Raw genomic sequence first — 20,039 nt, forward strand, 5'->3', positions numbered from 1 at the left:
GGCGGGCAGGCGAGCACTGACGTGGCAGTGACATGCAGCACGGGAGGGAGGTGGGATGCAGGGTCTTGGTTTGGGGACATCTGGGGACATGCTTGGGGGTGTGAGCACAATGCATATGCACCGGGCTGCACGCCTGGGGTGCATGGGTTGTGTGGGCAAATGTGGGCATCTGAGTGCATGCATGAGTGCCTGTGCCAGTGTATGTGCATGCGTTTGGGTGCATGGGAGACTTCACACACCACCTGAGGGGGGACCTTTGGTTTTGTGGCACTGTCAAGGCAGGGTGTACCTCACTACTCCAAGCTGTGGGCTAGCAGGGCTGCTCTGAAACATGGCAGCAAGAGGTTTCCCCAAAAACTGTGGGATCCATAGCTTTCTGTCTGTGGGGGAGATGAGCCCTCCAGTTGGGGTCCCTGACTGCATGTGTCCTTTGGTCACTTGGTCACAAACCCTGCCATGCTCCAGAGAATGGGTGCTGCCCACCAACCACCCCCAGGGCTCTGCCTCTATCTGGCATGCCCAAGGCCTGCACAGGTGCTCAGGGCGGGGATCAGAAGTCAGACAGAGCTGCCCCTGCACTGTAGGCAGCTGGCCATGCTGTGTTTGCTGTGTTCTCTATATTAGTTGTGTGTGTTAGCTGTGTTAGCTGTATTAGCTGTGCTAGCTGTATTAGCTGTGTTCCCTGACAAGACATACACACTGGCAGGGCCCTGCGCTGCCTCCAGCATTGTCCAGGTGTTGAGAGAAGGGTTGGCTGCTCTCCTGCCTGCCGAGGGCCCTGTGCCCAGCTACCGCATCCCTCTTGCCCCACCACGGTCCCAGCTGGGAGCCGCCCCCTCCTTCACCTCTCGGGCGAGCGTCTGTTCTCCCCACTTGGCATTTCTCCGGCTCTAATTGAGCTGTCAGTGGGCAGAGATAATAGGGAATTCGTTAGCTCTGCTCTTTGATGTGTGCCTGCTCTGCGACCGCAGCGCCAGCTGCAACTCCTTCGCAAACAAACAGCTTCAGACGAGGGCCCTTGGCACGGCGAACTGCCAGCCCCATGGTCGACTCCCCAAATCGCTGTCGTTCCAGCCTCACGACCGCCCAGACCCCCTGTTACTTCCAGCAGCACCCCCTCGGCAGCCAGGTTCCCCCAGGGGGACCTACAGCTGCGCCCCAGAAGCACCCGGGCTCCGGTGGCCGCCGTGCCAGACCCCCGGGGACACCCAGCAGAAGCCCTCCTCCCCAGCCCCTCCCCGGGGCCGGCCTGGGTGCAGCTGGTACCGCCGTCCGCAGCAACGGGGCCGCGTCCTACAGGGGCCCCGTGCCGGTATCAGCGGGCGCCCATCTCCGGTGCCTCGGGGCGGGCCGCGGCGGACCGGGCGGCTGCGCACACGGGCGGCCGGGCCCGCCTCCGCCGCTCGGCTCGGCAGCACCGCGGACAGCGCCCGGCCCCGAGCGGCTCCGCACGGCCCCGGTGGCGGCGCCGGTGCGGTCCGGTCCGGCCCCCCCGGCACGGCACAGCCCGGCCCGGCGCCCGCCGCGCCATGGCCACGGAGGTGGGTGAGCGGCGGCACGGCGAGGACATCTCGGCGGCGGCACCGCCCGGGGCCGGGCTGCGGCGGAGCCCCCCCGCTCCGCCCTGCCCTGCCCTGCCCTGCCCTGCCCTGCCCTGCCCTGCCCTGCCCGCCGCCACCGGCTGCCTGGGCGCGGCGGGGCGAGGGCTCCGCGGGGGGTGCGCTGCTGCGGGAGGACGGCGGGGTTGGGGTCCGTGCGGGGGGAGTGTGAGGCTGGGGGCTGCGAGGGGTTTGCGTGCACGGAAAAGACGATGGGTATATGGGGTGCTTGAAGGAGTGTGGGGGTGCAGGGTGGGTGCAGAGCCCCCCTGGTGGAAGGAGCAACGCGGGTTTGGGTTGGGGTGCCCCGGGGAGAGGGATGGCTGTGGGACTGGGGGTCCCTGTCTCAGATGTCGTGGGTGGGACGTGGGCCGGGGACAGACGGTCTGTGGGGCAGAGAGCAGGTGGTGGCCCCATGTCACCCAGGGGAAGTGCAGGGAGGGGCCTTATACCCGCCCCTGGCACAACCAGGTCCCTCCATCCACCTCTCCAGCCACCAAAGCTGCCCCACAACCCAGAGTTTGGGTGGCTGGCATGGGCCCTTACACCCCATGGGGAATCAGGGCTTAGCATACACCACCGAATCTGCTGATCCTTTTCCTGCAGTCTTCCCACTGCAGCCTGCTCACCCACTGTGCCACTGCTGCAGCCTCGCTGCCCGACCACTGCTCCTGCTCAGCTCACTCCTGTTCTGCCTGGGAGCTGCTGGGTTGGCTGTGTGCTGGGGTGCTGCTTATGACAGGGGGCTGTCCCCTCCCTGGGCCATGGCCTGCTGTGAACACACACTCATTCATGCAGGAGCCAGTGTGGGTGAGACCTGACAGCAGCCTGGGGCAGGGAGCACACACACTCGCCCACAGTTTGAGCAGGGGGCTGCCACAGCACCCTCCCCTTGCCGCCATCCTTCCCTCACCACTGACCTTACATCTCCAGAAGCGAGCTGTGCTCATGGCATGACACAGCTCATGCTAGGGGCTCCCTGTCCTGGGGGGGGTGTGAGACTGCAGACCCCGACACTGGGGAAATGGCGCTGCTCCACAGGCCCCCAGCTCTCCAGCAGGGGTGCCTGGCACCCCTTGGCTGCAGCCCCCCTGTATCACCCACTGCCCCCAGGTGCACAGCCTGCAGGAACTGCGGCGCAGCGCATCCCTGGCCACCAAGGTCTTCGTGCAGCGGGATTACAGTGACGGGACCACATGCCAGTTCCAGACAAAGTTTCCCCCTGAGCTGGAGAGCCGGGTAGGAAGCTTGACAGATTGACAGGGTGGTGCCCTATAGCAGTGCCCTATGGGGGCTAAGGGGGTAGAGGGGTCTGAAGGCGTGGAGCCCCCATGGGATGTAGTGTGGCCCTGGGCCAGCCAGTGCTGCTGGGTGCATGCAGTCACAGCCACTGTCTGCTGTGCAAAGACTTGGGTTCTACCGGGGACTGGGAGGCTCTGGTGGAGGCTGCAGGCTCAGCAGATCTTGACATGGATGGGAGGTGGGCAAGTGCCAGCAAGCTGAGGCATGAGCTGGGCAGGGAGGAGAGAGTTAAGTGCTCCCCAGATACCCCCAAGAATGGGGACAGGGCGGTGCAGGGAGTCAGCCTCTGGCCAGACTCCTCTTCACTCTGGTTTCTGTCCTAGATTGAGCGGCAACTCTTTGAGGAAACTGTGAAAACTCTAAACGGCTTCTACGCTGAGGCAGAGAAGATTGGGGGCAGCTCATACCTGGAGGGGTGCCTGGCCTGTGCCACTGCCTATTTCATCTTCCTTTGCATGGAGACACATTATGAGAAGGTGCTGAGGTGCAGGGGAGGGCTCGGGGATGGGCATGTCGGCACAGGGACGGCTCAGGGATGGGACAGGGAGCAGGGAGCTGGAGGCCAGAGCAGGCAGTGCTGGCAGGCCCTGAGTGTCCCTCCGTGTGCTGGCAGGTACTGAAGAAGATCTCCAAGTATATCCAGGACCAGAACGAGAAGATCTATGCACCACGGGGGCTGCTGCTCACTGATCCCCTGGAGCGTGGCATGAGGGTTGTATCCTGCAGGCAGCAGGGTGCTGGGGGGATGGCAAGGGGTGGGGGGACACTGGGAGTGGGTGCCAGGCAATTGGGCTAGCACATTTCACCGATGATCCTTAGCAGGGCCCAGATTGAGATCTCCATCTACGAGGACCGGTGCAGCAGCGGCAGCTCCAGCAGCGGTAGCTCCACCAGCAGCAGCGGTGGTGGGGGTGGTGGGGCGGGGGGCCGGTGACTGGCAGGGAGTCCCTGCAGGGACTCGTACTGCCGGGACAGTGGCCTCTCCGAGCTCCGCAGGCTGCACTACCAGAGCACTCGCTTCTGAGCCCAGGGAAAGTGGGAGGGGGAGGCTGTGGCTACCCAGTGGGGCTGCCCACCGCCATCTGCTCTACACCCCCCACAGTGGGTCTGCCCCTGCTTGGACCCACTGTGGGCAGGGGCTGGTGCTGGGGTATCCCAGCTGCTTCCCACTGAGCCAAACTGTTGCCAAGGGGCTCCCGCGGCCCTACGTGTTCTTGGTGCTGCTGTACCTACCCCAAGCGAAGGGGGCTTGCCCTGCTATGGGCAGTCCCAGGCAGCAGTGCCCTGTTGCCGTGCATCAGGGAGCGATGGGACTGGAAAAGCCCCCAGCAGCGCTAAGGGGGGGATGCACACTTAGCCCCATGCCCACAGGCACTGAGCTCTTGCTTCATCCCCTCCTTAGGGCACCCTGCTCTTGGTGCTGCAGCGTGGGCTCAGTTGCTGCATGTCCACCGCCCAGGGTGCCTGCAGAGCCCTGGTGCCACTCCTTTTGCATGATGGTGCCATACATTCTCCCCAGCCCTGCCCCACATGCTGCCCGTTGCTGCTCCCCAGCCTTGGCCACATGCCCTCACCCATCTGGCAGTGCATCCTTGCCAGCAGCATCCTTCAGCACTGCCATGACACTGGACACTTGCTTCTGCTCCCTTCCTGACCTGGTGCCATCCCCAGCTGGACCCAGAAAGCTCCCCAGCCCAGCGTCCAAGGCAGGGAGGTGCAGTGCTGGGCAGGCTCCTGCCTCTATGCCTTGTGCCCTGGGCTCACTCATGGCCCAGCATAGCTGAGGCTGAGCTGTGCCATGGCTGAGGCAGGCTCCTTGCCCAGTCTTGGCTGAGGCAGGCTCCTTGCCCAGTCTTGGCCGAGCCTGCCCATACCTGGCTGCAGCTCCCTGCCTGCACTGCCCCATGACCTGCTCCAATGCAGGGACAGTGCCTGGTGGAGCAGCTCCACCAGGACTCTTCCTCTCACACTGCTGAGCCCTCCCCTGCCCACATGTCCTGCATGCATATGCCACCACCACCCCAATTCTCAGCCTGGCCTGTGGTGGGGACCCCAAGGGGCACCTGGGCTTGGCTGCAAGGTGTGGAGGTTCATGGTCCAGGGTCAGATAGGGGGAAATAGGAGGGTCCCTGTGACATCCAGCACCTTAAGGAGAACTCCTGTCCAGGTGCAGGGCTGAACCGAGCCGGCATTTCTCTCCTGGGGTCCTGGAGGGAGGACTCTGCCCTGTGGGACTCCCTTTGGCTCGGTCATGACGTGTGTGAGGGGTGGCCCTGGCCTCAACATTTCTGCTGGAGCCCCCCTGCATGGAGACCTTCCTCAATAAACCCCACGCTTCTTCCCCCACTGCCTACCCTGCATCTTCTTGTGCTGGGGGGGAAGCAGGACAAAACTTTGGGGGCACAGAGTCAAGCTGGGTATCCCTTATCACACTGGTGTGTATGGACTCCCACGAGGACGGTGAGCATGGGGGAAATGAGGGAGAGGAATGGGGCAGATGGGGCAGGCTATGGGGGGACAGGGACAGACCTGTGTAGCAGTCATGTGGCCCCAGTGACAGGGACACACAAGGAAGCCAGTGCAAGGAAAGGGTTTATTCAGTTGGCACTGAGTGCAACTGGAACAGGGCTGAGGGTGAGCAGGGGACACCTGGCCGTGCCAGGACAGGCTAGTTGCGCTGGCAGCGCCCACTAGCGCCCAGGGAGAAGCCGCGGTGACAGTGGCAGTGGAAGGAGCCGTGGGTGTTGTGGCAGATATGGTCACAGGGGCCAGGCTGTGTCTGGCACTCATCTATGTCTGGTAAAGAAGTAGAGAGGGTCAGAGCAGTGCCAAGGGTACAGGGATTGTCTGGCACGGGCAGGGAGGGAGGGTGCATGAGGGGGGCAGGCTGAGTGAACCTGCGACATGAAGGCAGGTGGTCCTGCCACTGCTTGTCCCCAAGGCTGCTGGGTGGCAGATGCCTTCTTACTTCACAAAGTCCTGCACAGCCACAGTCTGTCCTTCCCACCCCCCAGGTCTAGGGCTGTGAGCACAACTGGGCACCCTAGGAAACAGTATTTCTGCCCCCAGGGCAGCAGCAGGTGGCTGGGCACCACGGGGGGGGCAGCCAGCTGCTGCCTGCAGGTACTCACCCAGGCACTGGCTGGCAGCAGGATCAAGGGGGCGGAAGCCTGGGTGGCAGCTGCAGGTGTGTGCCCCAGGGGTGTTGGTGCAGAGCTGGCTGCAGTTGTGCAAGCCCTGAGCACACTCGTCAGTGTCTGGTAGTGGGGAAGAGAGCAGCATGGGGTTACAGCATACCAGCAGAAGGCAGCACAGCCCTTTTGCTGGGGTGCAGGCAGGGCTACTTGCTGCACCCCAGCCCCTCCAGTGCTGCACATTTGGCTGTGTCCCCATTGCAGAGCTGCCCAGGGTCACTGTCACCCTCTAGCCAGCTTGCAGCCCCGGGGCAGGGAGAGCTGGGGCACAGCGGGGATGCTTCCCACCTTGAGGTCCTTCCCCATGCAGCCCCAGGGCAGGGTGGGCAGAAGCATGGGCACAGCCCTGCCCTGCAGAGCTCAGCAGGCCAGGTTAATAGATCGGATATCTTTTATTGGGAGGTTCTCTGGGAGAAGGGCTGGAAGACTAAGCAGGGTCTGACTCCAAACAGTAGGGCCAATACTTAAAAAACAGACCAGGAGGGTCCTGCCCCTGCAGGACTGGGGAGACCCTCCTCTGCCAGGGCTGGGGAGGTGGTCCCCACCACTGAGGAGGGGGCAGGCAAAGCACACACGTCGCAGGCCAAACCAGCAGGCACATGGTACAGTATTGAGGCGACGGAGCAAGCGACCACCTGGGAGGTGCCAGCATGGCAGGAGCAGCACTGGGGCACTAGGGTGCTGGGGAAGGGGCTCTGCTGCACTGCCCCGGGGCTGCTTTCCCAGAGACGGTACATGGGACAGCCAGGTCCGTGCCCATCCCACTGCAGGTCACCCTGATAGGTCACAGCCAGCACTTCCAGGGCAGTTTGACATGGAGAAAAAGAGAGAAAGAGAGACAGGCAGAAGCCAGCTGGTCCTTCCACCAAGGCTGCTCTGGCATGTTACGGGTAGGGGTTAAAGTGCATAGAGGCAAAGGCAGAGTCCGAGGACTAGAGGGAGGAGGGCACTGTGGGGGAGCCCAGGCCAGCTCCCGGCAGAGGGGTATCCCCCAAAAAAGGCCACTTGAGCTGCACAGAGAAGGAGAGAAGGAGCAAGAGAGAAAAACAAAGAGAAAGAGAAGGGGAGTCAGTGGTGGCCAGGCCTTTATCAGGGGTGCAGCACCATCCCAAGGTGGTGCTTTGGAGATGCTGCCAGTTGGCATGGGGTCAGGGTGTCCCAGCCAACACTCACCCACACAAGCTGTGCCATCCTCATTAGGCTCAAAGCCCCGGCTGCAGCGCTTGTTGCTGCGACAGCGATACCCGCCATAGGTGTTGATGCAGACGGGCTTGTCCCGGGGACAGACAAAGGGGAACTCAGTGCACTCATTTGTGTCTGCAAGAGAGTCCTCAGCATTAGACAGCTGAGCAGAGAGTTTGGGACTGCCAGCCATGGCCCCTCCACTTCCTCCTGTACATCCTGGATGACCACCCCAGTGGTAGCCATGCATATGCCATGCCTACTGCCCGGGGGGTTCACAGCACGGCCACAGCCACCCCGCTGCATCCCTGCCACCCTTCACTGCTCATGGCTCCAGCACAATGCCTGCCACATGCCAGCCATGCCTCCCACCGCAGCACAGCGCTCTCGCTGCTCCCTGTGACACCATGGTCCCTCTCTGGAGCTGCGCTGCTGCGCTGATCCCAGGCCATGTGCCAGGCAGGCAGCTGTACCTGGCACTAAGCCATGTGGCAGGCAGCCACCTCTCGTCACAGAGTGCTGTCCCTGTGTCCCCCCCGGGGCCATGCTGCAGCATCCCGGGTGCAGGCACACCTGTGCCCCCAGCAGCCACTCACCTACACAGCGTCCATTCTCGTGCTGGGAGAATCCCTGCCCGCACTGCATTTGGGGAGAAGCAGAGACCGCCAGGATAGGGAGGAATCAGCCCTGGGCAGCCACAGAGCCAGCAGAGCCCAACCCAAATTCCTGCCCCCAAAGTCTCCCGCCCTGCACCCGCACCCGGCCCTCACCTCCAGCGGGGCAGGCATGAGTGGCTCCTCTACATCCAGGGGGTAGGGGACCTCCAGGACAGAGTTGGTCTCACTGCTGGCCACAGCTCGTGACACCACACGGCCATCTGGCCAGGTCACCTCCAGGCTGCTGGCTTCGTCATGCCCTGCAGGCGGGCAGCCCATCAAAGGGGGGGTCTCCAGGGTGGGCAGGGGCTGAAAGGAGGCCAGTGGGGTGGTAGGGATGGGAGGGGCAAAGGCTCCCCTTGCTCCCTGAGCCTGGCCCCAGGTGCTCATGCTGACAGCCCATGTACATGGATGTAGTCCAAGGGGTGTAGGTGAGGACAGTGGGATGATCTGCCAGGGGCCAGGAACACCCTGTGGGCTTGGCTACTGGCAGTGTTGAGCCAGGGGTAGACTAAAACACAGGAAAAGTCCTAGTGTCTGAGCAAAGCAGTAGGCAAAGGGTGGGGAAGGGGGCAGCTGCCCCTTGTAGCAGAGCTGCAGTAGCTGGACACCCTGCTCAGTCTCCCACAGAGCCCACCATACCCAGGGTGACAGACATGGATGACTACTGTGCTGCAGGACACCAGAGCAGCAGACATGGCCCCTGCCCAGGGGAGTGCCAGGGAAGGCTGGGGGTGAAGGCAGCCCCTTGACCCTCTGTCTCACCCAGTCCAAAGTGTGCCACAGGCTCCATCTCGCAGAGATACCCCGAACCGCCATCGATGATGCGCAGGTGGGCCCCACTGCGTCGTGTGAACAGAACCACTTTGGCCCCCCGTGCAAAGGCCCCAAAGCGGGTGCGGGGAATGACTCGCAACCAGTTGTTGCTTCTGCCCTGCAAGGGAAGAGGGAACAAGGAGACTGAGCTGGGAGAGACAGAGGGGATAGGGACAACACAAGGACCCCTCCCTTGACTCACCTGAGTGCCCTTGAAGATGGAGATCGGCTGTGCCATGGACTCACCATGGGATAGGATGAGGTCCAGCATCCCATCACCATCAAAATCTGTCACTGCACCTCCTGCAAGGACAGGATCATGTCATGCCTGAGGTCTGGCCGCACATCTCCCATCACCACAACCTGCTGCTGGTGCAGCCTTCCACAGGCAATAACAGCATTCCTGGCCATGCAGGAGCAATAGGGAAGATGGGGTAACTCCAGTGCAGGAGTAAGGGTCTCTGTGTGGGTGACATCCTGCAATCAGGTGTGTCAGCATCCTGGGCAGTGGAGGGGACAGGTAGTGGCTGGAGGGCGGTAGGACACAGGAAGCTGCCTCACCCTCTCTCAAATGCAGAGGGTGACTTTGAACAGTGGGCACCCAGGCAGGAGCCCCCCAAGAGCAAATCCCTGGGGAACTGGAGATGGCACTGTTAGCAGGGTATGGGCGGAGGGAGAAAGCATGGGGCCATTCCTGGGTGATGGGAGCTCCAGCATGGTGGTGGGGAGCAGGCAGGGGACTCAGCCAGGCATGCAGCATCCCCAGTCACAGAAGGTGCCAGGCGGAGCTGTGGCACATGGACCTCCACCAGCAGAGCCAGGGGGACCCACCCGTGCCCCGTCCCTCAGGCTCCAGTGCATCCCCTGGATTCAGCTCTTCCACGATGGGGTCTGAGTGTTCCCTGCGAATGAGCCTGCCAAGCACACACAGGGTATTAATGCCAGTCTCTGCAGTACTCAGAACCCTCCTGGGCAGTGTCTGACCCCTCCTGCAGAATCATGGTAGAGGTGACAGCCCTGGTGGCTATGCAGTGGGGATGGTGATGTAACTATCCCCTGTTGGCACATCCCCACTCAATGCAGGGGCAACAGGAATTTCATGAGAGTTTGTGGTTCTGAACTGCAGAGTAGCAGCACCATCTCCAAACATTTCATGAGCTGAAGATATCTCCAAAGGGCTCTTTGACAAGCCACTGCCCTCCACCCACCCACAGGTGCAAGCACGGGTGGACAACCAGCTCCCACCGCCCCACACACCAGGCAAGGAGGTGCTACACAGCAGTAATGAGGAATTGACCCCCACAATTAACTGGAGCCATGAACAAGCTTCCATACGGCAGCTAATCAGCGGTGCTGGGGACCCCAGGGGCTGCTGTAGGCACGATCACAGTGGCTGGTAATGACACCGGGAAGGGCTCAGTCACGGCATCTTTTATTAGCTGAGCCTGAGCCGTGGCACTGCTGGAGAGGAGCCCTGTGAGCCTGGCTGTGGCGTGAGGGCTGCTCGTCTCCCAGAGCAGGGTGCAGGCTCCCCAGCTCCCCTAGTTCCCACAGGGCTCCTACCGGAAGAGACGGTTGGCAGAGGAGCCGCGGTAAGCGATGTTGTTGAAGAAAACCTCCAACTCCTGGTCATTGTCGAAGTCGGCTGCAATGACAGTGCGGACGGGGGATGGCATGGAGAACTTGGGGGTGGCGATGTCCTGCACAAGGGATGGGCATGGCGTGACCGTGGGCATAGGAAGCAGGACACTGGGTCCTGCTTTTGTTTTTTGGGTCCCCTCCTCACTGGGAATTGGGGCTCAAAGACAACTCAGGATGAAGCCAGCTCCCCTGGCTGAGATGGCTCAGTGGCAAAGCTGTCGATGGGTGTATCCCAGACCCAGCCCTCACCCGGAATCGGATGCGCCCAGGGGCTCCACTCTGCAGATAGAGGCGGTGAGGCCCGTTCCAGTTGCCGTAGACGATGTCCACTCGGCCGTCACGGTTGAAGTCAGCCAGCGCCACACCGCGTCCGTGCTGGTAGGGGTCATCCAGCCCTGGGGAACCGCAAGAGGACGGGGGAGAAGGGAACCCCTCCCTGCCTCCTTCACCCCAGAATGCCTCCTGGAATGTGCCCCGCGGTCTCCAGACGGGTCCCCCATACGCAGGGCTGCACCCCTGTGCTGACGGATGCTCCAGTGCACCCTCAGCCCCTGCCTGGTGGTCAGTGGGGCTCTGGGTCCCCAGGGCTGTCCCTCCATCCTGCACTTAATCCTGTGCAGGCAGGGACAGGCAGAACCAGCCCTGCCCCGAGGTCCCCAATGCCTGGGTGCTCCTCCAGGGTCCCTCTACTCACCCACAGCAGCTGCCACGTCCCTGTACGTCCCGTCCCCCCAGTTGTGGAAGAGGAAATTGGGGCTATTTTCATTACCGCAGAATATGTCAGAGGCACTGTCACTCAGGATGGGCCCCACAGCCACTCCACGGCCCCCTAAAGACAGAAACCGGGAGTGAGAGGACAGCTGCCCCAGAGGTATTTGTGCTCCCCATGTTGCCCACCCAGTGCTCCGAGTCCCGCACCCTATTCCCACGCCTGGTGTCCCTCCTTGCCCACCTCCAATCCCTCTCATCAGGAGCTAATTGAGCCTGGGAGCCGGTTGTTTTACTCCCAACCTTAATCACTGCCATCGCCATGGTGACAACACTCTTAATTAGCGTCGATTTATCACTGGGGAATGCAGCGGTCCCCGCGGCGGTGGGGCAGCACAAGGCACAGGCTGGCACACTCCCTGCTGCCCCGCTCCCGTGCCTACATCTCCAAGTCCCACAAAGTGCCCTGTGCATGCTGCGAGGTGGGCACGGGAGTCCTGCCAGGTGCGCATCCCGTGGCCCTGGTCCCTTCCCCGCCCCTGGGGCTGCCACTAGATGGGGCAAGCAGGCAGCCCAATGCGCGGCTGCACCGCCCCGCCACAGCGGGGTCCCGAGCTCGCCATGCCCAGCAGTGCCCGTCCCCTCCACAGGGCCACAGCTGCCGGGTACCTGTGTACTTGCTGACGCCAGCCTGGGCAGCCACGTCCACCAGCACCACGACACCACGGGCAGGGTCACTGGCAGCCACATCCATCTCAATCAGGGCGTGGGGGCCCACATTGCCGCTGGCGTAGTTGGCGATGTAAATGGAGTACCTTCCGGAGCCCTGCAGCCAGCAGCACCACCTCAGTACCCAGCCACCCAAAACCCATCTCCACGGGGACCACAGGATCCCTGCCGTGGATGCCCTCATTGCTCCGTGGGAGCAAGCACTGCTATTGTGTGCTGAGCAAGAGCTCTGCAAAGCCCATGGCAAAACATCCCGTGAGTGAGTATGTGCCCTGTTCCCTTCAGGAGCTCTCTGGTCCACAGGCTCACAGGGCCGGCATGGGGCATGCTAGCCCCCCCCAGCATCTCCGGTATGCCAGGTCCTCCCAATCTTCACCGCCCTCCTTGTCCCGTGCAGCAGCTGCACCCTGATTTAGTGATAATCATTTGGAAACAAACCACTGGAGGAGGAGGAAGAAGAAAGAGCAGGTGACAGGAGCATAAATCACCTCGACAGGCACGTTTATCAGCTGGTGGCAACCATGTGGACAGGCATCCACGATCCCCACGGCTGGGGGAGTTGCCAGCCCTGCCAGTCAGAGGCTGGTGGGGGGCACCCTGGCCCCATTGGAGGGGTGGGAGAGGGCTAGCAAGGGACATGGTCCCCCAGGACTCCACTGGAGGGGCACTGGGGGTGGGAAGGGAGCAGAGATGCCCCTGCCTGCAGAGCCCTGCCTGCTCACCGTCCGGTCCACACAGGCAACAGAACGCCCAGCAAAGCGGCTGGCCACGTCCCGGTTCACCTCATCGCTCAGGATGTCCTCCCAGCGCCCGTTGCGGAGCTTGAAGAGCTTGTCTGTGTAGGTGGCCATGCCTGGAGGGGGGTAAGGGTCAGTGGGCCGCAGCATCCCACCTCCTCCTGGGGAAGGTGCCCTGCAGCACGGGAGGCTGTGGAGGAGGTACACTTCTCCCAGAGCATCCCAAACCTCTGCTGTCTCCACAGCCCCCTACAGTGCCCAGGGCTGGGCTGCTGCTGCAAGAGCCCCCGTGACCCTTAAGGGCCACCTGGAGACACACAGAAGAATCAACTCATTAAGGTAAAATGTGTCCCAATGGGGTGCAGCCCTGTAGATCATCCCCAGGAAGGTAAAAGAAAAAAAAAAGAATCGATTCAGTGCCAGGGACAGGCAGTGAGCTGCACTGCTTGTGACAGTGCCAATGGCAGCGCCTGATTTAGGGACAGGTGTGCCGGCAGTCACCGCCAGCCCGGGTAATTAGGAGCATCAGGAAGACAGATCTGCTGCCTGGAGGTCAGGGACACAGGGCAGAGCTGGGCTGAAGCACCAAGCCAGGAAGCTCTGGGGATTCCCAGTGCCAGACTGGGGCACTTAGGTCTTTTTCCCGTGACAGTCACGCCGGAAACTGGGACAACACCAGCAGGGCAGGATTAGACCTGAAGTGGTTCAGCAGGCGCAGGAGAGCCACGAGACAGAGGGGCACAACTGCTGCAGGGCACAGTGGGGATTTGCAGTGCAGGGTCCCTGTGCCAGGGCAGCCCTGGGGGTGGTGGGGAAGCTTCTGTCCTGCTTGGGGTGCCGCCAGGAGGGCGATGGGCAGCTGGAAGTGCTGACTCGGTGGCTGGCTGGGCTCAGTGTCCCACCCGTGCTGCTATCAATCAATGGAGCCACTCAACTGAGAAATTAACTCCAGCCCGCACACATCTCTCATGCGCCAAAGGTCACGGGCGGCCGTGCCGGGGGCTCGGGGCACGACTGCCAGTGGGACTCACCAGAGAAGGCATTGTTGGTGTTGAGGAAGTAGATCTCCTCGCGGCCATCGCCGTCGATGTCACAGGCTGTCACACCGATGGCATTGCCCTGCCGGTCCCGCAGCGCATAGTATGGGGAGCCCCGCTCATCCTCTGCCACGTTCACCAGCCGCCCCTGTGCCTTGTCATACTTGAGCACCAGGTTGGGGCCGTTGTACCTGTGAGTGTGAGCAGGGGGCATGGCTTCCTGAGGCTTGGGGACAGGATGAAAGCTTCTATCCCATCCCTTGGGGGACACTGGGTGTGAAGCTCGATTTTCCCCCTGATGGGCACTGCAGAGGTCTGTGGAGGCCAAGGGCTGTGTCAGGCATCCCATGTCTACCCGGCCTGCATAACACAGGGCAACACCAGGGCAATGGTGAGGGCCAGGCAGCAAGCAGGGCAGGATGAAATGCAAGTCCCTGCTTGCAGCCCTTTCCCAGAGCAGAGAAATGGGCACACAAGGCAAATCCTCTCAGCGAGGTGCGTACCACTGGCTCCCCGCCCGTTCCTGCCCGACGCACCAGTAAACAAGTTATACAACGGGCACCACAACTGCTTATGAAACCCCAGCTGGCTTCTTGACTCAGCATGGCTGGGAGTAGTGGCCCAGACCCTTCTGGAGTGCCCAGTGCTGCCCATGGTTTCCTGCCTCCGGGTAATGCTCAGATCAGCAGCAGGGCTACTCTGCCTGCCGCCATTGTGCCTCCATCCCACTGGGAGGGAGCCATGGGGGTAAGGGACACTCTCCAGGTGGGCACACCTGTGTGCACAAGCCTTGTTTGGGAATGGTAGTGGTGGTGTCTACACAGACACCCTTCAGCAACAGCTCACAGTCGTGCCAGCACACACACACAGGGCCTTCACCATGGTCCCTGCTGTCCGTGACCCACTGGCAGCAGCTGTTCTATGTCCAGCCCTACTTGGGCACTGGCAGCACAACACATGGCTCCCTGCCTCCCCAGCTCCAGCCCTTCCCAGCTATCACTCCAATAAAGGGCTATAAAAAACCTCCAGCCAATTAACTGAATCTCCGGAGAGCGCTGAGTCCTGTCAGCGGAGCCGAAACAGCTTGGGGACACGCTGGCTCTGCACTGCAGGGTGGACCCCAGCTCCTGGGCAGCTGCCACTGCCCCAGAGGGGGGACCTATGAGGGCACTCGTGTTCTACACAGGCATTCAGCTGGCACCAACACCCTATGTGGGTGCGCCCACACACGCAGACCCCCATCCCACCCCGCTTTGGGCGCAACCACCCAGCCAGCCACAAGCCCACAGAAAAGGGAGGATTTCCTGACCTTGCAGGGCCACCAGGTCCTGCTGTCACTGAGGCACTAGTGCACCACTTACCCTGCCACCACAATCTCGAAGTCACCGTCGGCATCCAGGTCGGTGACAGCCACGCCATAGTTGAGCTGTGTGGGGTTGCTGTCGTAGTCAGGTGGGAGGAGGCGCTGGGTGACTGCTGTGAACATGGGCTCGCTGCGCTGGGAGCCCTCACTGAGCCAGGCCAGGGAAAGTAGGCACAGTGCCAGCATCTTGGACACCTGGGAGAGACCTGCAGCTCATCAGCTCCAGGAGGAAACCCTGCTCCACAGTGCCCAGTGCCCAAGCAGCCCCACTGCCCTTGCACAGGAAACACTCTCTTTCCACCCCTTGCCACATCATCCCAACCTGTGCCACACCACCTGCCCCTTGATCCCTGGGCACTGCAACAGCCCTGGCATCCCCCTGCACGGACCCCCCTGGGTGCTCACTCTCAGGGCTTCCCTGGGACAAAACTGGTGAGTTGGGGCTGAGCAGGAGTACAACCTTGGGAGCCCATCCCATGGGAGGGACTGGAGAGGCAGAAGGAGGGCTGTGGGATGCTGATGTAGCTAGGCTCAGGCCCAGCTTGCTGTGCCCCAAGGGGCCCTGGCATCCAAATTCCTGGCAAATCACAATACCAATCACTGCTCTCTTGGCAGGACCAGAGGAAGCAGGCATTCACCGGGCTGAGGAACTTGTTTTCTATCTAGTTGGTCATCCAGAGCTGGGGAAGGCCACGGGGAGAACATGAGCATACTCTGCCAGGTGACTTCTATGTGCCTCAGTTTCTCCAGCCTGCTGGCACTGTTCCTCCCAGTACCTCTGCAGGGTGAGTTCCTTCCAGCTTGGCCAGGGAAGGTTTTTCACAGGGATGCGGCCCTAAGAAGGAGATGCTGGGAAGAACAGGAGACTGGGAGGAGAGGCTCAATTAACCTGGACTGCGGAGGACAGTGTCTGCCAGCACTGCTGGCAAGGCTGCGGAGATTTTGGAGCTGGCTCTACCTGGCTGTAGCACAGGTGATCAGGAGGACCACCCCTCACCCCAGGTCAGGCAATCCCTTCCAGAGGGGAAGAGCCCAGCAACCAGCTGCGTATCCTCAGGTTATGGGCATGAACCCACATGCCAGTGCTCCAGTTGGGATAAAAACCAGAAAAACCAGCCTGTCACACTCTCACAAACTGGAGGGATGGCTGGGGCACCTGGCTGTCAAGGTGGGGGACACTGCTTCATGTGACTATGACATCCCTCTGGGCAGGACTGCTCTCCCCAACCAGGAACAGCCCCCCCAAAACTGGCATGGGTACAGAGGTGAATGACCCCTCTGCTGGCTGATCTCCATGCCACTGGACTCTGACAGCAAGTAAAGGCAGCTGTGGCAGCTGCATGGTACCCCATATGCCCACCACTCCACCTTGGGGAGGGGAAGGTGCCCCAGATTTAGATCCTGGCAGACCCACCAGGTAGTGGAGAACAGCCTGCTGCTGCCTCCCTTGGGGATGAGAATGGTCCCAAAGCCCTTTGGGGGGCCAGGACTCCCCTGCCTCAACCAAATAGCTTTCAGGCCCACCTGGCTGAGCAGGAAGGGGCTGTCCTCTAGGAAACCTTAACCCCACTGGCCAACACACCCAGAGACCTGCATCCCATTGCACCAGTCCTGCTTCCCTTTCTTCTCCAACCCCATCTGTAACCCTGGCAGAGATGCAAGGGTGGATGTGTGTGTATCCCCAGCTTTACCCTGTGCTGCTCCTATTCTCTTCTTAGCATGACCCACAGCCTCCCACTGACCCAGGCACAGCCAGCTGCCCTCTGTGCTCTTCACCACTCAGCCTGACTTGGGGCACTGTGCCCATCACTCTGCCATACTGTCCCGAGCAGCTCTCCAGGGGCAGGAGCCTGAGTCTTTCCCTGGTACAGGTGCTCCATTCAAGACACATGAGATGGGGACAGGCGTTCACTGGGTTGTGCTAGGATGGGACAGTTCCTGGGTGTCACTCCGCAGTGCCAGACAGTGAGGCGGAAAAGCCTTTGCCACAGCCCCACTCTGGGCTCACTGAAACAAGCGTGTGGGAGAGCCGCCCGCATTGCGGACATACGGGTGCAGGGCTGCCACACGAGCCCCTGCCCCTGCAGGGCATCGCCACCTCACAGCTACAGCCAGGCAAGGGGTGGCCGTCCCCAGGCCGTTGGCAGGGCTCTCCCTGTCTTTCCTCCTTCCATCTCCCACTCCCCGCAGTTTGGCCTGTTCCCCAAATACTTCATCACCTCATCCAGCTGCAGCTGAAATCCCTCCAAGCTGGATGGAGATTTTCCAGGAGGAAATAATGTTCCTGATTGGAGACAAAAGACTTTTCCCAGTGGATCCGGTGATTGGTGCCATGGGGAAGGGATGTACTGCCCAGAGCCAGGCCATTTTGGGAAGAGGGAGGGAGGTTCAGACTCTGCATGCAGAAAGGCCTCATGGTTCTCAGCGTGCTGCTGATAGCTCCAAGGCCCCAGCATGAAGCTCCACCTGATGTTTGAAGCTAATGGGTTTTACTCGTACACAGGGCAGACCTCAGCCTATCTTGTCCCAGCAGAGCCATGTCCTGGCTTGTGTTGTGGCATCTGGTGGCAAGGTCATCCCAGGAGCTGTGGTCACCCCAGGAGCTGTGGTCACCCCAGGGTGCTTGCTCAGTGTGGCTAAAGCTGGTAACACAAAGCCAAGGTGCCATGCAGGAGCTGAGACCGTGGGTGGATGCCATGGGCACCCACGCAGGGTGCAGTCCAGCAGCACACGGGCAGAGTGCTGGCTCCAGGGCCAAGATGCAGTGCATCGGGCTCATCTGCTCCCATGCATTGCTGTGGATGACAATGCCCTGCAAGGATGGTGGGATGGAACTGGAATGGGAAGCCATGAAGGCTGTGCTCCAGACTCTTCACAATGACTGGGGAGATGCTGTTCCCAGGGCTCCCCATCGTACCCACATGCACATCCCCAGCCTCTGATCCACATCATAGGGAGGGTGGGAGCTGGCTCGCTGTGCAGCCACCCCATCCTGCATGCCACCGTGACATTGCTGCCCTCTACACTATGCACCCCAGTGATGTCATGCTCCACCACTGCAGCAACATCCCGTCCCAGTCCGCAGTCACCTCCAGCACCTCTACGACATTTCTTGACATCATGCAGCAAGGACCTCATTGCACCCCAAAGGCCTCCCAAAGCATGACAACATGGCGACATCACAGTGCCTCATGCTTCACGTGCCCCAGTAACATCATATTCCCACTCCTGCTATAACCAGGCTGCCACAGCTGTGCCTGCCAGGGCAGGGTAGACGTCCCACAGACCCAGCAGCCCCTCTCCCACAGCAGTTGGGCTGTCCAGGAGTGCCAGCAGTGCCCCCTTCACAGCACCTCAGCCCCAAGCAGCCTGGACCCTGCAGGGCTTCTGCTCCAGCCAAAGCCCGTGAGCCTGGGTCCTGCTGCTACGTCTGCTCGCTGCTGTGAGCCTGTCCCTCCTATGCAGGACTCCTCAGTGCCGGACCTGGCAGGCTGGGGCTCAGCCAGCAGCAGCTAATGCAGTGTGAAGATGAGCAGTCACCTTAGACTCTGAGCTCAGCCCAAAGGGACACCAGGTCCTTGGGGTCTCAGACTCACCAGCACACAGCCACCCCTTTCCCACGCAGCCAGGTACACAGCTGGACCCCTCTGTTCACTGCCCCCAGCTTGTCCCCAGGCTCAGTTACGACCAAACACAAGCGCCACTATAAAGAGGCGCTGTCCACCACCCTGCTGCCCCTACCAGTGCTCCCCAGTCCCAGCACACCCCCCCCATCATTGCTCCAGCCTCTTGAGCTCGGTCCTCCCTAGCCCAGCATCCTTCCATCCCGCTCCCTGCCGCCTCGCTCTTCCGCATCACCTCCACGCCTCGGGGACAGGCTGCTTGCCTGCGATCCCGCTCCGCTCTCCACCAACTTCTCCCCGGACCGGTGACCGTGCCGGAGTTGAGAGCTGCCCCTCCCCGCCCTAGAGTCCCCGGGAAACTTCATAGAGCAGCAAAACCACACCGCTACTCACGGGCCAGGGAGGCCGCCCGGCGCCCCCGCGGCGGCGGGAGCGCATCCCGCACGGCCGCCTTGACTCCCGCTGCGGCTCCCGCCTCCGGCTGCGCCGCTCCCGGCTCCCGACGGGGCCGATCCGGCCGCGCGGTGCTTTATGAAGGGGCGGGCGGCGGCGGCGGCGATCGGGGCGGGGGGCGCCGCTGCCAATGGGGAGCGCGGGGTGGGGCCGCCCGCCGACAGGTCCGGCCCCGCGGTGCTGCTTGGGGAGGGCACCGGGGAGCATCGCCGAGGGCGCCGGGCTTGTCAGCGGTGGGGCGCTCCGGGAGGAGAGGGGCGTCGCGTCCCGGGACGCCGGAGCCGCGCCGGGGGAACTGGCTGGCCGAGGGCACGGGGGTATGTCCCGGGTCGCTGCAGTCACCCCCTGGGTGCTGGGTAGGGGACACTCCGGGCACGGCGACGATCGGGCGAGCAGAGCCAGTGACCTGCCCCGGCCTGGGTGTGATGGGGTTTGGGCACAGGAGTGAGAAAAGGAATGAAGCTGGGCACTCCTGTAGTGTAACACTATGTCCTTGGTAGGACAAGGGAGAATGGTTTTAAACTAAGAGAGGGGAGATTTAGATCAGATAGATTAGAAGGAAATTATTCACCGTGACGGTGGTGAGGTACAGAAACAGGTTGCTCAGAGAAGTCTTGGATGCCCCATCCCTGGAAGTGTTCAAGGCCCGGCTAGATGGGGCCCTGGGTGACCTGATCTAGTGGGCAGAAACCCTGCCCATGGCAGAGGTTGGAACTAGATAATTTTTAAGGTCACTTCCAACCCAAACCATTCTATGGTTCTATGAATCTAAACACCCAGTCACACCCCAAAGGGTCAGCACCCTCGCTGTGCCATCACCCTGCAGGTCACCCACCTCCCTCTGCAGAGACCCTAGGAGTGGCTGTGCCCTGGCAGCCAGGCCGAACTGCAAGAAAGGCCCCATCTTAAGTCATGCAAGGCACTTGCCTAAAACCTTGTAGCCAGTGGATAGGATTGCACTTCCGCAAGCTTGCCTTCCCTGACAGGTTCTTCTCTTAAG

At 61.7% G+C, this 20,039-nt stretch overlaps 2 protein-coding genes across 10 annotated transcripts; one reads left to right on the top strand and one right to left on the bottom strand.

Moving 5' to 3' along the window:
* GOLGA7B (golgin A7 family member B) lies at positions 1–4,695 on the top strand. Of its 2 annotated transcripts, none has more exons than XM_027908517.1 (5): positions 1–100; positions 2,712–2,837; positions 3,224–3,376; positions 3,514–3,615; positions 3,730–4,695. In XM_027908517.1, exons 1-5 carry the CDS (start codon positions 56–58, stop codon positions 3,832–3,834), a joined length of 531 nt encoding a protein of 176 aa, XP_027764318.1. In that variant the 5' UTR covers positions 1–55; the 3' UTR covers positions 3,835–4,695. The 2 variants fall into 2 exon arrangements, with proteins under 2 accessions (XP_027764318.1, XP_027764327.1); XM_027908526.1 differs by lacking the exon at positions 1–100 and adding an exon at positions 1,444–1,541.
* Positions 4,696–5,473: 778 nt separating this feature from the next.
* CRTAC1 (cartilage acidic protein 1) lies at positions 5,474–19,024 on the bottom strand. 8 transcript variants are annotated; one of them, XM_027908464.1, is made up of 17 exons: positions 18,980–19,024; positions 14,962–15,158; positions 13,595–13,791; positions 12,549–12,679; positions 11,767–11,923; positions 11,084–11,218; positions 10,639–10,784; positions 10,312–10,448; positions 9,580–9,662; positions 8,951–9,051; positions 8,698–8,866; positions 8,047–8,192; positions 7,873–7,915; positions 7,268–7,411; positions 6,032–6,157; positions 5,798–5,879; positions 5,605–5,696 (listed from the first exon to the last, which is right to left on the bottom strand). In XM_027908464.1, exons 1-17 carry the CDS (start codon positions 19,022–19,024, stop codon positions 5,687–5,689), a joined length of 2,049 nt encoding a protein of 682 aa, XP_027764265.1. In that variant the 3' UTR covers positions 5,605–5,686. The 8 variants fall into 8 exon arrangements, 7 of the variants coding, with proteins under 7 accessions (XP_027764257.1, XP_027764265.1, XP_027764298.1 ...); XR_003573971.1 differs by having other exon boundaries at positions 5,681–5,696; positions 5,798–5,934; XM_027908456.1 differs by lacking the exon at positions 5,798–5,879 and having other exon boundaries at positions 5,474–5,696.
* Positions 19,025–20,039: the final 1,015 nt, after the last annotated feature.

This window comes from Empidonax traillii, unplaced genomic scaffold, assembly GCF_003031625.1.
Source record: "Empidonax traillii isolate 1590-97213 ecotype Southwest subspecies unplaced genomic scaffold, ASM303162v1 scaffold27:size3997909, whole genome shotgun sequence".
Lineage (NCBI taxonomy): Eukaryota > Metazoa > Chordata > Aves > Passeriformes > Tyrannidae > Empidonax > Empidonax traillii.